Source organism: Propithecus coquereli, unplaced genomic scaffold (genome assembly GCF_000956105.1).
Source record: "Propithecus coquereli isolate 6110/MARCELLA unplaced genomic scaffold, Pcoq_1.0 Scaffold177, whole genome shotgun sequence".
NCBI lineage: Eukaryota > Metazoa > Chordata > Mammalia > Primates > Indriidae > Propithecus > Propithecus coquereli.
Genome location: NW_012142412.1, coordinates 3,372,703 through 3,388,306, shown reverse-complemented (window position 1 = coordinate 3,388,306; position 15,604 = coordinate 3,372,703). Strand labels below are relative to the sequence as shown.

Sequence of the window (15,604 nt, the reverse complement as noted above, 5' to 3'; positions counted from 1 at the left end):
ACTTCTCTCTCAGATTAATTTTTAGCTGGTACTTGGCCACCCTAATAAAGACATGCTGTCCAATTTCCCTTGCAGGTGTGTACAGACATGTGACCAAGTTCTGGCCAATGGGATGTGACCAGAAGTAATCTATGCAACTCTCCTTCCTTTCTCCCATAGAGGCTAGTAGGAAATAAGGATCTACAAGAAGAGTTAGTACAAAATAATTTTCTGAAACAGGAAGAAAAAACTGTCACAGATCTACATGCAGTGAATGGTAATCTTGAAGAAAGTTACAAAATGGCCCACTTGTCTTTAAGTTTAATTCAAAGTACTTTAAAAAATAAGGAAAATGAAAATAAAGGTATTACTCTTAGCAGTAAAATTCTTTAAGCCAGATCTTCCAACTGTGCCACAAACAATTGTTTTCCAGTAGTGACTTTACTCTTCCCGATACCACACAAGATTGCACCCTTGCCCTGCGGTTCTGACTCCAGACTGAACTTTCAGATTTCACCAAGCACCTCACAGTAGAACAAGTTTACTGCTAGTGACAGGGTGGGAAACGAATTGATGAGAGAAGAGGGAGGGAGCTGTATATAAAATCAACTCCAGAGATACTCTTCAAACCAGCCCAAAGCTCCCAAGATGATTCTGAGACAGCCTTCCAGTTGAGAACCGAGAGCCGAGGTTTTCCAAAGCAAGGCTTAGTTCTAAGATACTAGGCTGTGGACAGGATTCAAATTGAGACCGTGTTGTGAGGAAAAATCTCAAACAAGATCACAATAGTTGTGCACTGAGCACACACTCGCAAGATCTCAAGTGCAGAAAGGATTGTTAAACTTGTCCTGCACGTATATACATCCCTTATGGAACAGTGTTTGGCCCAGGGTGGCCATGGACCTCCTGCTAGACAATGATGGCAGGTGCCTGATAAAATACATATTCCTGAACCTCATCTCAGATCACTGAACTTGAACCTGTGGGGAAAGGGAGGGAGGGAGACCCGGGAACTGGCATTTTAAACATTTAAATCAGTTTGAGAACGATTGCCATATAAAATTCTGGACACTCAATCTGCAAAATGAAATGAAATATCTATAGTCTTACCTAACTCAGGGAATTAACAATCTAGCTGGCCAAAATACCTTCCCTAAAGAAACCCTATTGCATTAAAGAGAGAAAAATGAGGTTTACTCTAAATGCCCCCTGGGGTGAAGAATAAGATAGGGAGGTTTCAGTGGGTAATGCACGATTCAAAAGTCAGGTGCTTAGATGATGAAGGGATCTTCAACGTTAATCTAATAACCGGATCAAAGATGCCAAATGATTTTCTTCTAATAATCAAATCTGTATTCAGCTTCTACCCTATGAGGATAAACACACGATAGCTTTAGAGTATAAACCACATGTCCCTTGTACATGAGCATGCAACAGAGGTTCCAAGAACTGATATTCATGACTGCTAACCCATTAAAACCACCAGCAATATGGTTCTAAGTTTAAAAAGAGTTTTAAACCCTAAAATTAAAAATAACAGTCTAGCTAGGTCGAGGAGACAAATACGTAATAAATATTAATACCAGGCTGCTGTCCAAGACCGTCAACTAACTGCCCTCTTCTCCCAGGCAGCACAGTCTTGGCCCCCACGCCTGCTCACACTAAAGCCTCACAGATGGCCCTGGAAATGTATCCTTGGGTCAACTCCAGGAGCTGGCGGCTTTTGGAATTTAACTTTTCCCACAGCCCCGCCTCCGCAAAGAGCTAGGTCCCTACGTGTTCACAACCAGAGAACAGAAAAGACAATTACTTCCAAAACCAGGTCCGAACTAGCAAGATCCGAGGCCATCCAGGCGTATAAATCAAGGGTCCCCAACTCTGTGGCTGGAAGGGGGGGAGACCCGACGTTGACAACACCCACGCCCGCCTAGCCGTGCGGGTCTCCCCTCCTCTTCCTCCCCAAGGCCGCGCACGCACAGGCCGGCCCCCAATCCCCGGCCCCGACGACCCCCCGGCAGCGCCGCACGGCGCGCTGGGCAGGAAGGCTGCCGCGTCCCAGCCCCCACCCCACCGCCCGGACCCCGTCCCAGACCTGGGGGGCGCGCCAGGCTGCCCCGGGGCTCCCGGCCCTCGGGCTTCCTTGGCCGGTAGCCGTAGACGCCGCGCTCGGTCTGGTAGCCGCGCCAGAGCATGAGACGGGGAGCCCGGCCGAGCCCGCGTCGTGCTGCTGTCACCGTGGCCGAGGCCATGTCCGCTGTGGCCCCCGGGCCCCGAGACAGAGGCGGGAGGACTGGAGGCAGCAACCGCCGCGGAGAGCTCCGGGGTTCGGCCGGGAACAGGGCGATCCCCAGCGCGCCACGAGAGAAGGCGGAGCCCCGCCCCTGGACGACGCCCCGCGTCTGATTGGCCGAGGGGCCGGTTCCCGGGAGCCAATCCGGGCAGCGGCCCTGCGGCGAAGCCACGCCCCACATTGGGGCGGGACTCGAGGGCGGTCCCACGGGCCGAGCGGCCCGGGCTTTGGGCAACGCGGGACGTGAGGGGAACGCGGGACGTGAGGACCCCGCGGAGCGTTATCCGCTTTCTCATAAAAAACTGGATATAGCTGTGGAGTCCACAGTTTCCCGCCATGAGTGTTCGCCTATCACCCCTTTGCTGGAAGCCTCAGAACCCGACCACACAGACCCAGTCTAGGACTGAGACCGAGGGACGCAGAAAGGAAAGGTAATTGCGGGGAGCTGGAAAATCAAGCTCCCCGCTTTTTTTCTTAAGAAACATTGAGAGGGAAAGAAGCAGCTAGGGGAGGGAGCATGGAAGAAAGGGTTAGAATAGAAGTCAAAAGAAATTGGACATGGACGATTACAGCAGTGGAGAGAGATTCGAGATATTTGAGATTCTCGGTTGGTCTATCTCTGACTGAGTTTCCCAAATGATTTTATTCCATGACTTACCTTTACCTTTGCCAGTATGGACAGAAGGGGGTGGGGGCAGGGTCTGCCTTCTTCCCCGGGCTGTCATCCTTCATTCCAGCCAGTTGTGCAGCTATATCCCAAACTCCTAAGAGTGTCATACATACCAGCCCAAGGTATCCCCCTTCCTCATTCGTGCAACCGATATTCCCACAGAACACTCTGCTAGGTTACAAAGGTTAACGAGATACAGTGTCTGCCCTTAGTTCCCAGCCTAGCTTAGACTGAACCCTACGCACAGTGATAGCTGCTGTGGCGCGGCCACTTGCAAGTGCCAAGCACAGAGGAGTAATGAAACCGCCCTTTGTAAAATTAATAAAGGGCCACGAGGTGGGACGTGTGGTAGGGGAAATGTCTACATAGCCACTGTTCCCTAGCTTGCTTTCCTGTAATTGTTTACTACTCAGGCGTCTTATAACTGTGTTCATAAAGATTGATCCTTAGCTTTCTTCATCGCTCCCATAGATAACATCCCCTTGTAAAACCTAAGGCTAGTTTCTGAGATAGCTTCCAGGCCCTGTGTTCCGAGGAATGGCTTGACCCACCCAGACCAGTGGCCCTTATCAAGGAACTGACTCAACTGGTCTTGCGACCCCCATCCAAGAACTGACTCAACAAAGAGAGCAGTTTCTGCACCCCTGTGGTTCCGCCTGGAACCCAGCCAATTAGCAGACCCAATTGCCTACCATTTTGCCAGCCAAACTATCTTTAAAAACCACTTCTCCCAAACTCCAAGGGAGACAAATTTGAGAACTTCCTCCTGTCTCCTGGCATGGTGCCTGTGATATTAAACTCTTTCTCTGCTGTAACCCCTGCAGTCTCAGTGTATTGGCTTCCTCTTGAGCAGGGGGCCACCAACCTGGTAAGGCTGTTAACAGCAACATCCAACAGAGACAAGTGTGTCGGGGGAACCTCCAAGCGGAAGGGACACTAGAACAGAATCTAGAGGGAAAAGGAGTTAGGCAAATGTACAAAGAGAAGAGCCTGCCAAGGAGAGGGAAAGGCATGAGCACAGAAGCTGGAGACAGGCTTCAAAGCATGGCACATGATTCCAAAAGACTGGAAAATTGCATGTGAATTAAGAGAAGGCAGCAAAGGGTGGATATGGGATAACTGGCTGATTAAAATAGCTTTGAGTAGAAGGAAGCGGGTAATTACAGGATCAATGTCCCTTGAGATCCCAGAGAAGACATGCTCCACAAGTGAAAAGGTCATCCTTAGGCAGGAGTGAGGACATTTCATACAGTACAAGAGGAGGAAAGGCAGAGAGTTGGGTACATATGCAGGTGGGTTAATAGATTTGATAGTGGGAAGATGAGGAAGTTGTTTTCTGATTCTAACTTTTGGTGAAAAAGCAAGATCAGCAGCTGAAAGAGGGAGTGAGGAGATATGGAAGGAGGTTTGAAAGGGAAGGGAAGGTGTGAAATAAAGGGCTGGGAAAGTGAACTGAGTAGGAACTGTCATGATTTAGGAGATACCAAAGGTCCACTGAGCTTTCAAGACCAGTCAGAATGGTTGTGGTTTTTGTTCCAGATATGTTAACTCCTTTTGTAGGTGCAGAGCAAGCAGGAGTTGAATGTAACCAAGGATGAGGTTTTGCTAAGCAGGTGTGTTGGAGATCTGGGGCAAGGGAATGTTCACATTGAGCCATGGAATGTAGGCTAGATCAGGGGAAGTAGAAGGGAGGTTTCCATTGAAAAATTGATAGGGTAAGTGGATCGAAGGTACCAAGGGACAGAGAGTTGTTGAAGTGAGAATAACAGTGTAAGTGAACTGGTTATCAAATAGTGGGATGCTTGAAATTGAGATTTCGTATGGAAGGCAGAAACTGGTACTACAGGGATAGAAACTCTTTTTTTTTTTTTTTTTTTAATTTTTTAGACATGGGCTATCACTCTGTCACCTGGGCTAGAGTGAAGTAGCATCTTGATAGCTCTCTGCAGCCTTGATCTCCTGGACTCAAGCGATTCTTCCACCTCAACCTTCAGGGTAGCTGGGACTATAGGCGCACGCCACCACATCTGGCTACTTTTTTTGTTTTTTCATTTTTTTAGAGACTGGGGTCTTGCTGTGTTGCCCAAGCTGGTCTTGAACTTCTGGCCTCAAGCGATCCTCTTACCCTGGCCTCCCAAGTAGGCCTCCCAAGTTGCTGGGATTACAGAAGTGAGCCACGATGCCCAGCTCAGAAACCCCTTCTTGAAGCCTATGGACCTCAGCTAAGCGCCACTGACTCAGATTGGCAAAGTTCAAAATGTTTCCAAAGGTTTGATAGGTCGTTGGTAAAGGTATAGGCAGTAAGTACTCTCATACGTTGTCGTTAGAAATATAAAATGGTACAAAGTCTATAGGGGGCAAATTGTTAATATCTTAGAAAATAATACACATTCCATTTGACCCAGAAGTTCCGCTTCTAGAAATTCATCCAAAGATAGACTTTCACACACAATTTTGTACCTATAAGAATATTCATTGTAGTATTATCTATAATGTTTAAAAAAGATTGTGATTACCTAAATATCTAAAAATAGGGGATTAAATAAATTATAGTCCTTCTCTACAATGGAATACTATAGACCTATAAAAGAGAATCAAGCAGCTCATTATGTATCCAATTGTAACAATTCCTAAGATATATTTTTAAGTGAAAAAAGCAAATGTCAAGAGTAGGGTGCATAGAATGCCTATCTTAGAGAATGAAAGTATATAGAATCTTAGAGAATGAAAGTATATAGTATATATTTAAAACTTCGTAATAAAAACCACTCATTTTTGTGGATACACCAAGGCAATTCTTTTTTTTTTTTGAGACAGAATCTTGCTCTGTCACCCAGACTAGAGTGCCATGGCATCAACCTAGCTTACAGCAACCTCAAACTCCTGGGCTCAAGTGATCCTCCTGCCTCAGCCTCCTGAGTAGCTGGGACTACAGGTATGTGCCACCACGCCTGGCTAATTTTTTCTATTTTTACTTGTCCAGCTAATTTCTTTCTATTTTTAGTAGAGATGGGGGTCTCGATCTCGCTGAGGCTGCTTTCGAACTCCTGACCTCCTCAATGGATCCTCCGACTCCAGCCTCCCAGAGTTCTAGGGTTACAGGAGTGAGCTACCATACCCAGCCAGCAAAAGTCCTTTTGTTTCTAATGTTCTGTAACTCGGTGACTCACATGCCTACCGAACCTGGGAGTGCCGATCACAAAGTAGAAACACAACCTTGTTTACTTCGGTGAAAGCCAATTGATCACATCTTCATCTGACGGGAAGCAGCAGGCATCTATTTATTCAGTTAGTATTTACTGAGTACCTCCTGTGTGCCAGCACCATGCTAAGGGGGTTGGGATGCATCAGCGAAGAAGCCACATGGGGTCCCTGTTTGTAGGAGCTTTCAGTCTCTGAGGGTACAGAGCAGTTAAGTAAATAATCACACAGCAATTAATTACGATTGTAACAGGGCCATGGAAGACAAGTGCAGGACGAAACCGGAGAACTGGGGGATTCCTACTTAGTGTGGGAGATTACGTAAACTGAAACCTTTTAAAAATGAAGTAGGAGTTAGGCAGGCAAATAGAGGTGTCCCAGATAAACAGCTCAGAGGCAAAATCAAGTTCTAACAAGCTGCTGATCCTCTCCCACGGCCTAGTGAAGGAGAGAGTTTATTTTTAAAGTACTATTTTTTTCTCCCACCAGCTTCTCTACTTACCGGATGGTCTTGCTTTCACTTTGCTTCCTCTGACGTCATTTCACCATTGTCACAACAATTATCATGTCCACCTCTCATCTTTAAAAATGATCGTGAATGTGCCTCCTTTGGAAAATGTTCTCCAGATACGTGACCTGTGCCCTCCCCACCCCCTTTCCCTTACTTGCTTTGCTTCTGGAGCAACTGAGTGGCTGTTGATGCCATCAAGGAAAAAACTTGGAAAGCAAAGTTCATTTTTGGACATCACCAGCTGTAAGTATGATATTAAGCAGATTTTTTTTTTTTCTCTTTGAGACAGGGTGTCTTGCTCTGTCACCCAGGCTGGAATGCGGTGGCCCGATCATAGCTCACTGCAACCTTGAATTCTGGCCTCAAGCAATCCTCCTGCCTCAGCCTCCTAAAGTTCTGGGAATACGGGTGTGAGCCACTGAGCTTGACCTTAATCAGATCTTTCAACTGGGTGGCTGGATACACCTGTCTGGAGTTCAGAAGAAAGGCAGTAAGTAGCTAGAAAAATTAATTTGACAGTTTTCAATGGATACAGGTTATTGAGACCCTGAGTACGAATGACAGGGCCTAGACCTGTAATGCTGAGGAACTCAGAAGTTAAAAGGTTGGGATGAGAAGGAGTTGCAGCAAAGGAGAATGAGAAGTAGCTAGAGAACTTCGAGGAAACAGGGCTTTTGGAGAGAAGTATGCAAGATTGAATTCTAGTTTTGCCAGTTCTTAGCTATGTGACCTTGGATCTCATCTTGGTGTCTGGCCATCAAATTGAGATAATGAGGCCTATCTTGGCAAAAGCCAGCACAAGGTTGTGGCTAAGTAACTTTGAATCTAAACCACTGGATTCCTAGTCCTGGCTCTGTCACTTACTGGCTGTGAGCTTGGGCGGGTTACCTAACTTCGTTAGCCCTCATTTTGCTCATCAGTAAAATGGGCTTAAGAATTGTACCTACCACATAATCCTTACTGTGAAGATTAAATAATGCCCATGAAAAGTGTAGAACAATGCCTCGCACGTAGAAAGTAATTCATGTTAGGTGCTGTAATTGTTGGGCTATTTTAAAATAGAGAACAAATGTATAGAACTTGCCACATGATAAGTACTCAAATGATGACAGCTATTGTTGTTAGTGTATTATTATTATCAAACTGATATTGACTGTTGAGTGTGAAAAAGATTAATGCAAAGTGGCATCTCTGTTTAGATGAGTCTTTTATTAAATAGGAACAAAGGGAGTAAAACTCAGGGGAATGGCTATTTCTACAGTTTCTATGGGGGAACATTAGGGAAGTATAACACATATATCATTATATCTGCAATGGAGTACTGTCCAGGATAAACTTAAGCTAGAAATGACACCTGTTTCTTTACTTTACCCTTAGCAAATGACACAAAAAGTGAAGCAACTGCGGAAGACTCTGGGTAATAACTTTTTGTTTGCCGGGTAGATTTCTCAATGTGACAACATAGTTGTGAATTATGAAGGCCACCACTTTCACTTGGATTCTGAAATGCTTGGAAATAGTGATAGAGTGTGTTGTAAAATTAAATTAAAACAGGCCTGGTGCGGTGGCTCACGCCTGTAATCCTAGCACTCTGGGAGGCCGAGGCGGGCGGATTGTTTGAGCTCAGGAGTTCGAGACCAGCCTGAGCAAGAGCGAGACCCTGTCTCTACCAAAAATAGAAAGAAATTAATTGGACAGCTAAAAATATATATAAAAAAAAAAATTAGCCGGGCATGGTGGCGCATGCCTGTAGTCCCAGCTACTCGGGAGGCTGAGGCAGAAGGATTGCTTGAGCCCAGGAGTTTGAGGTTGCTGTGAGCTAGGCTGACGCCACGGCACTCACTCTAGCCCGGGCAACAAAGCGAGACTCTGTCTCAAAAAAATTAAATTAAAACAATAAAGTTAGGGATCGTGGAGTCTACTCATTTTTAAAATGAAGCATTTGAGTCACAGGGAGGTTACAAATGACTGGCTCTACTTTCACTGTGTTGCATGGGCCGTGGCTGGGCTGTAAGACTCGATACCAGGTGTTTGATTCCTGGCCTTCTTTCCTTTGTACTATCATGGGTATAGATTTAGTAACACGTTGGTCTGACCTAGGCAGACATTATTGTTTTATTACATGTATTAACCTGTCTTGTCAGAATAGATTATAAAATCATGTCTTATTCCATATTCTAATAGTGTTAACAGGAATATCTGTATTATCATGTGTGTCGTACTCAGTCGTATAAGGTGGTGCAAACATTCTAGAATGGAAGGAAGTATTATATAAGAGCTTTGTCATCACACAGCCCTGAGTTGAGATTCTATTTAGTAGCTGCGTGATCCTGGGCATGTTATTTAACTACGCTAAGCCCAAGTGTCCCCACCTGTTAAAAACAGGGAAAAATAGCACCAACAAAATAGAATCTTTGGATGGAATAATGCCTGACACACACTAAGATAGGTATGTCTGTTTATCTCTGTCTATCCATCTATTGAACCGCCCAGTGTTAAAAAGTTGAATTAGCTTTAATGGAAATCACAAAAAGAGGTATGGAATCCTGTATTTGGTCTGTTAAGAGTTGGTACATTGCTTGGTCAACAAAAACGAAACTTCAGTCTATGATTGTTTCCTCTAAAATACCCTTTTCTTTTCACTCTTGTTTATTCCCACACATTGCTATTTCAGTACACGGGTTTCTCTTCCTCTTCCAAGAAAGCATTAATTCAATTGTTAATCCTATCAAAATGTTAAGTGCTTTCTATGGCCCTAGGACACAAGGATTAATGAGATGCAAATCATAACCTCAAGGAGCTTGCAGTCCTATGGGGAAAACAGATAAAAACAAATCATTCCAGTATAATATAACGAATGTTATAATATGGGTGATCAGAGGCTGCTGTGGAAACCCAGGTGGGGGCAGGGACCTAACTCAATATATGTAGGGTGGTGGTGATAAAAAATGACTTCCTTGGGGAAATAATGCTTGACCTAACTAGTGTGGAAATATTCATGGGAGAAAAGGCATTCTAGGCAAAGGCATAACATTGCACTGAGGGAAGAGGAAGCCCGTATACGTAGGTTGTTATGGCCAGAACTTTGGCGCGTCGCAGGAAATGAGACTAGATGTACAGGACGAAAGCCCATGATTAAGAGCTCCTTCTAAGGACTCTGAACTTTACCCTGGAAGCCAGTGGTTTCCAAAGTAGCTTGGCAGAAAGGGGAATGCAAGAGGATCCATCCATTTATGCAAAAATATTAGAACTTGTTTTTATTCTTATCTTTTCTAATTTGGGGTATGTTATAATGCATATATCTGTGTAGTAGTACATACGTACACAATTTATATCTAAATACATACAAATGGGCTTCCCAAAATGCTAGGATTACAAGCGTTAGCCCCACACCCGGCCTCAGTCTCCTTTTTAGAGACCTCTCAATTTGTAAATTTCTCCAGGCTTAGTCCTGGACTTTCTTCTCTTGCTACATTTTCTTTGGTGACCCCATCCATTCTTATGGCTTTAAATACTATTTTGATGACTCAAGTTTTCACCTTTAGACCAGAGCCCTTCCTTGTGTTCCAACTGCTCATTTGGAATCTCTGGATGGACAACTAGCACTTTCTAATTCTCCAGGTTTTAGCTCAAATTTTATATAAGTAAAGAGGATCTTCCTAACTGCTCTAAAATAGCCACCCTCTTCCCTCTCTCCAGCTACTCTATATTGTATTACCCTGTTTATTTCCTTTGTAGCATTTATTCTAACCATTTAACTTTTTCATTTGCTTATTTATTATCTACCTCCTGCATTCAATTGTAATCTCGTTTATTGGACTTTCACTATTTTCCACACACTGTTCTAAGTACTTTATAAGTATTATGATTTAATTTGCTTTTTTGACTAATCGTATTTATTAAAAGCTTAAAACAAAAGAGAGTAATCTCACATTGTTTCACTTCTATTTTGGTGGAATGAAGAGAAGCCAGGGTTAGTAAACTGATTTTTTTTTCTTCTTTTTTTGAGACAGAGTCTCACTCTCTTGCCGGGGCTAGAGTGCCGTGGCGTCAGCCTAGCTCACAGCAATGTCAAACTCCTGGGCTCAAGCAATCCTCCTGCCTCAGCCTCCTGGGTAGCTGGGATTACAGACACGTGCCACTGTGCCCAGCTAATTTTTTCTATTTTTAGCTGTTTGGCTAATTTCTGTCTATTTATAGTAGAGACGAGGTCTCGTTCTTGCTCAGGCTGGTCTTACAACTCCTGGGCTCAAGCAATCCTCCAGCCTCGGCCTCCCAGAGTGCTAGGATTACAGGCGTGAGCCACCGCGCCTGGCCAGTAAACTGAGTTTCAATCTTACGGTTCCATGAGAAATTCCAATATGGTCTTATAAGTACTTCTATGTTTGATATATTTAATATTTACATTTGTTTAAATGTACCCTTACTTAGACTTCTTATTGAAGAGACACATCTCAACACATTTATTTTAGAAACTGTTAAGTAGAGAGAAAGAGGGAAAACTGTTTGAAAAATTTCTACCAGAGATATACCATGAAGAGCTGGGTGTTTTAAGAAAACAGGTAGCTTAAACTAGCTTAAATTAGTTAAATTAAACATCAGCTTCTAAAAGACTGAAGCTGGATTGGCTCACAGAATAGCACACTCCCAGCTCCCTGAGGTCAGGGGGCAGAGGCTGTGGTGAAAGCTGGTTTGCCTCACATGATGACTTTTTTTTTCCTTAAACTGAGGGTTTGTCTGCTGCGTAATTGTAATCTCTTTCCCTTGCCTTTGCTTTCTTCTGTGAAGCTGCCACATTATGGCTAGGTTTTAAGTAGAGAATAGTACCATGCAGGTCCCTATATAAAAATAAATAGTAGTTTTTTTTCATATAGTATAATTCTGTCAATTGCAGCAAGCAAAAAGGAGAACAATGAACAATTTTGAGAATTTTCTTCAACAATTTATTTTGAGAATTTTGAATGTATTTTCAGAAAACAGTAAAGTTTGAATTATCGTCAGAATCTGAAAATGACGGCCTCTTAAGAGCAATGTGTTTCTTATAGTTACAGATTGCAATGATGTCCCCATATCAGAAGGCTTGTGGTGGCTAGCTTGACATCTTCTTTGGAAATGAAATGATTGGTAGCATTTTTAATCTATGTAAAAGCTTACATAAAGGCAGTGGGCTGTAGCAGAAAGAGTGTGGGTTTTTGAAGTCAGACTTGAGTAGAACACTAGGTAGTATACTTACTAGTTTTGTGATCTTGAGTAAATTATTTGATCTTTCAGTGACTCAATTTCTATGAAATGATTATTGTGATTAAAATTACAAATGTAAAGTAGTAAGTGCTCAATCAAAAAAGGGGTGCAAGGTAAGAACTGTGGTAAAGGCCTAAGCTCTGCAAAGGCCCAGGCATAGTTAAAAATAATAATAATAACTTGCCATTGTCCCCTAATTTGCATTCCTATAATTGCTACTCAGGATTCATGTAGCTGATGGTCATAAAGATTCTTAACTTTCTGCACAGATAACATCACCCTTGTGAAACCTAAGGCTAGTTTTTGAGTTATCTTCCAAGCCCTCATTCTAGTGGGTCAGTTGTTCTACTCAGACCAGTGAGCCATACTGAGGAACTGACTCAGCGCAAGAAGACAATCTCTATACTCCTATGATGCCCCCCACAACCCAGCCTATGAGCAGACCCAACTGCCTACCCCTTTGCTGGCCAAACTATCTTTAAAAACCCTTTCTCCCAAATTCTCAGGTAGATTGATTCGAGAAATTTCTCCCATCTCCTTGCTTTGCACTCTGCGATATTAAACTCCACTGCAACCCAGCTGTCTCAGGATATTGGCTCTTCTCTGTGCAGCAGGCAATACAACCTGGTTGGGCTGTAACAGCTTCTTAAAGTAAACAAAATGAGAAAAGGAAAACAAGAAAAGAAAAACTTATGGGTGGTTACCACCAGTATAGTATTGGGGACAGTTCTCTCATAACTGTCTATCAATGGTGCAGAATAGCAGTATTCATTTTTCTCTCTTTTACTAACCATTAAATGATTGACCTATTGGTAGTGTTTTGAAAAAAAATTTTTTTAAATACAGGAAACATCAACACTCAGTATGGGAGGGTAATCTGCCTGGTAAGAATAAATGGGGAGTCAAACAGGAAATGACGAGCAATGGGCAAAGGCTGAATAAAAGGGAACTGAGATTTGCCTCAAGTAGGCCAGATGCACACTTTCAGCCACGTAGTGCAGCAAGCTGACGGCCATTTTAAAAAGTGGGCTTGGGTTCGTATTCGGAATAAATGACCAGACTAGACTTTTTCTTTTTTAACAGGTGATTTCATTTGATAATTCAGGGAGGTCATTCCATTGTAATTTTTAAAATTTGCTTGCTAGAACTGGGCACTTTGTAAGAAACCGTATGGGAGAAGCCTTGATTCTTCTTCACTCTGGGATGTCACGTCCAACACCTAAAACTTCTGGAAATTCCCCCATGGGGCTTTCACAGTCCTTTCGGCACTCTTAAATTTGGACCCATTCCTAACCAACCTCTACCTGTCAAACCAGCCATATTCTTTAGTTTCTCCAGTTTCTAATTTCCTAAATCTTGAGCCTCTCCCTTCGAGTTAGTCCAATCAAACTTTCCCTTGTTAGACCTCTTTACGTTCCCACCAGGAAAGGCCCCTGAGAATCACGTGGCCAAACTTGTCCTTAATGGCGCTCCGTAATTCTGCTACTATTCCACCATCCTTCCTCGCCTCCTGTTAGCTCCGCCCCGCCCCATTCTCGCTCCCCCCCACCGCCCCCCGTGAAGCGTCTGAGCCTGCGCACCTCCGATTCAGGCGCTTTCCCTTTCCTGGCGACCAATCCACTTCCTGCCTCCGGTCCTCGGAACACTCCTCTCTTTGGCTAGGGCCCTTGGCTTGAAGTGCTGATGGTGGCTGCCCTAATCACTGCCTGTCTGAAAAATTCGCCTCTCTCATCGATTGGGGTATTTGGACAAGCCAGTAGGTGGCCGGCAGCTATCTCAGCCTTTGCTTTGGATCAGCCACCCTAGAGCCAAGCTTGGGGCATCGGCGTGCCGGGGGGAAAGACGACCCGGACTGTTTTTATTCGGGCAATAGCGCGGACAGCTTCTTCCTTTCCACCTCCCTCTGCCCCGCCCCCACTCGCAGCCCGGCCGCGCTGGTGAGTGGCGGGCGGGAGGGCCGGCGGGCGGAGGGAGGAGGGGGAGCTGAGGGAAGGCGGGCCCTCGGCTGCGAGATAGGTGGGGGGAGGGGAGGGGAGAGCCCGAGCGCTGGAGTTGGTGCTGGGAAACCCGGGGCTAATGTTGACAACAGGCTTCAGGTGAGTCCCGGGGATCCTCCTTCCCCTCCGCTCCAGCGATCGGGAGGAAACGGGGCTGGGGGGTACCGGCCTGGACTCCTACTCCCTGGGGAACCCAAGAGGCGACTCCGCACCCCAGCTCTCCGCGGGCGGCGAGCAGTGGAGGGACCGCGGGTCCGGCGTCGTTCTCCTCAGACCCTCTCCTGAGGCTCCCATCAACGCGGGAACCCCCGGGCCGGGGCAGACGTGAGGCGCGGTAGAGGAGGTGCCTGCCCCACATCCCTGGGCCGGGCCTCGGGGCTGGAGGCGGGGAGCCTGCTGTGGAGGGGTGAAGGTGTTTGGGGGCGTGGAGTAGAGCGAGGGGAGGTTGGGGAAAGCTCCTCGGGAGCCGGGAGGGAAGCGAGGGCGAGGAAGTGGGGAGGGCGCGTGTGTGGGAGGATGCGGAGTAGGGAGACCAGCCGGAGAGTGTTCGGCGCCGAGGGAGCGTGGGGCGAGAAGTTAGGGTTGGGGCAAGGATGGTCCGCGAAGGTGACCGTGGATACACGTAGGAAGGGGAGTTGTGGCGGGGAAGCGTGGTGGGTGTAGGACGGTGGAGCCAGAGCAGGGCTTTGTGGGAGATGTGTGTGTAGGGGAACAGGTCTTGGGTGTATCTGGGGATGGTGGGCATAGGCTGTTTGGTTTACTTCCTTCTGATCACGTAGGCTGGTTGATTCTTCACTGTGCCTTCACCTCAGTGCTCCAGGTACTCTCTTGCTAGTGCTGTGGAACTAAGGAGGTGATCACAGGGTATTTGGTTGGCAGAACAGCCAGCTTACAGGCTGGGGGGGTACACACTGGAGTGGCCGCATCTTCAGCTCTCTTGCTCTTGTAGGACTTACACGAAGTGATGCATCGGACCAAAGTAAAACTCACTGACTAGTCTCATTTATCATAGTTTTTAGGTGTTCATAGAAATCGTACGACTCATCATTTCTAAACTCTGGTGAGATTTCTAAAAATTTGAATGAGTCCTTACTACTAAAGATGTTCTGTTAAGATTATTCTATAAAGTCAAAGAGTGAGAGATGAGGCCCCTGTGCAATGCTGCCTTTAGAACATCTTGAATGAGACAGAATGAAAAGGTAAAATAGCATTCTCTCACTCTGGAGTATTTTCAGAGCACTCTAATTGTGATTTCATACACAGTCCATATGGTACTTTGCAAAGGAATATCTTCAAAAGGGAAATACCCCCTTTCTCTGTCTTCTCTCTCCCAGTACACTCCATTGGTACCTCTTTTACAAGTAAAGTAATTTTGCTTTCTTTTGGAAGTTCTGAGTATATTTAGGAAACCAAATAAAATATACAGCCCAAGTGCCAGGTACTATTTTAGGAGGTAGGAAGGTGGTTTTAAAGCATGGTTTCTTTTTAAGGGCTGTCCGAATACGATTGTACTCAGTAAGACAATTTCTAAGAGCTAATTGTATTCCAGTGAAAAGATCACTGTTTTTTATCTTGATTATCTTGAGATGGAATCTATTCAAAGTTCAAGTTTTTACTTGAAAAACTTTTGGAAACACTTTGGGTGAAAGATTTGGCTTTTAATTAAAGCTTGAATTTATTAAAATAAAAGTTTTAGCATTTTATTAAATATAACT

The 15,604-nt window shown here is 45.0% G+C and overlaps 2 protein-coding genes across 4 annotated transcripts in view; one reads left to right on the top strand and one right to left on the bottom strand.

The window, feature by feature from the left end:
* DHTKD1 (dehydrogenase E1 and transketolase domain containing 1) overlaps window positions 1–2,280 on the bottom strand; it is a 36,957-nt gene extending 34,677 nt beyond the window's left edge. The window contains exon 1 of the mRNA XM_012642179.1: window positions 2,072–2,280. Within this exon, the coding sequence (XP_012497633.1) occupies window positions 2,072–2,228 (157 nt within the window). The 5' untranslated portion in view covers window positions 2,229–2,280. The remainder of the gene's footprint in view (window positions 1–2,071) is intronic.
* Window positions 2,281–6,831: 4,551 nt separating this feature from the next.
* Window positions 6,832–15,604, top strand: part of UPF2 (UPF2 regulator of nonsense transcripts homolog (yeast)) — a 137,625-nt gene continuing 128,852 nt past the window's right edge. The window contains exon 1 of one of the 3 annotated variants that reach the window (XM_012642200.1): window positions 6,832–6,894. The gene's annotated coding sequence lies outside the window, so the exon portion shown is untranslated. Of the gene's footprint in view, window positions 6,895–13,907; window positions 13,989–14,187; window positions 14,233–15,604 lie in introns of those variants that run through there. The other 2 variants (XM_012642199.1, XM_012642201.1) reach the window with 2 other exon arrangements.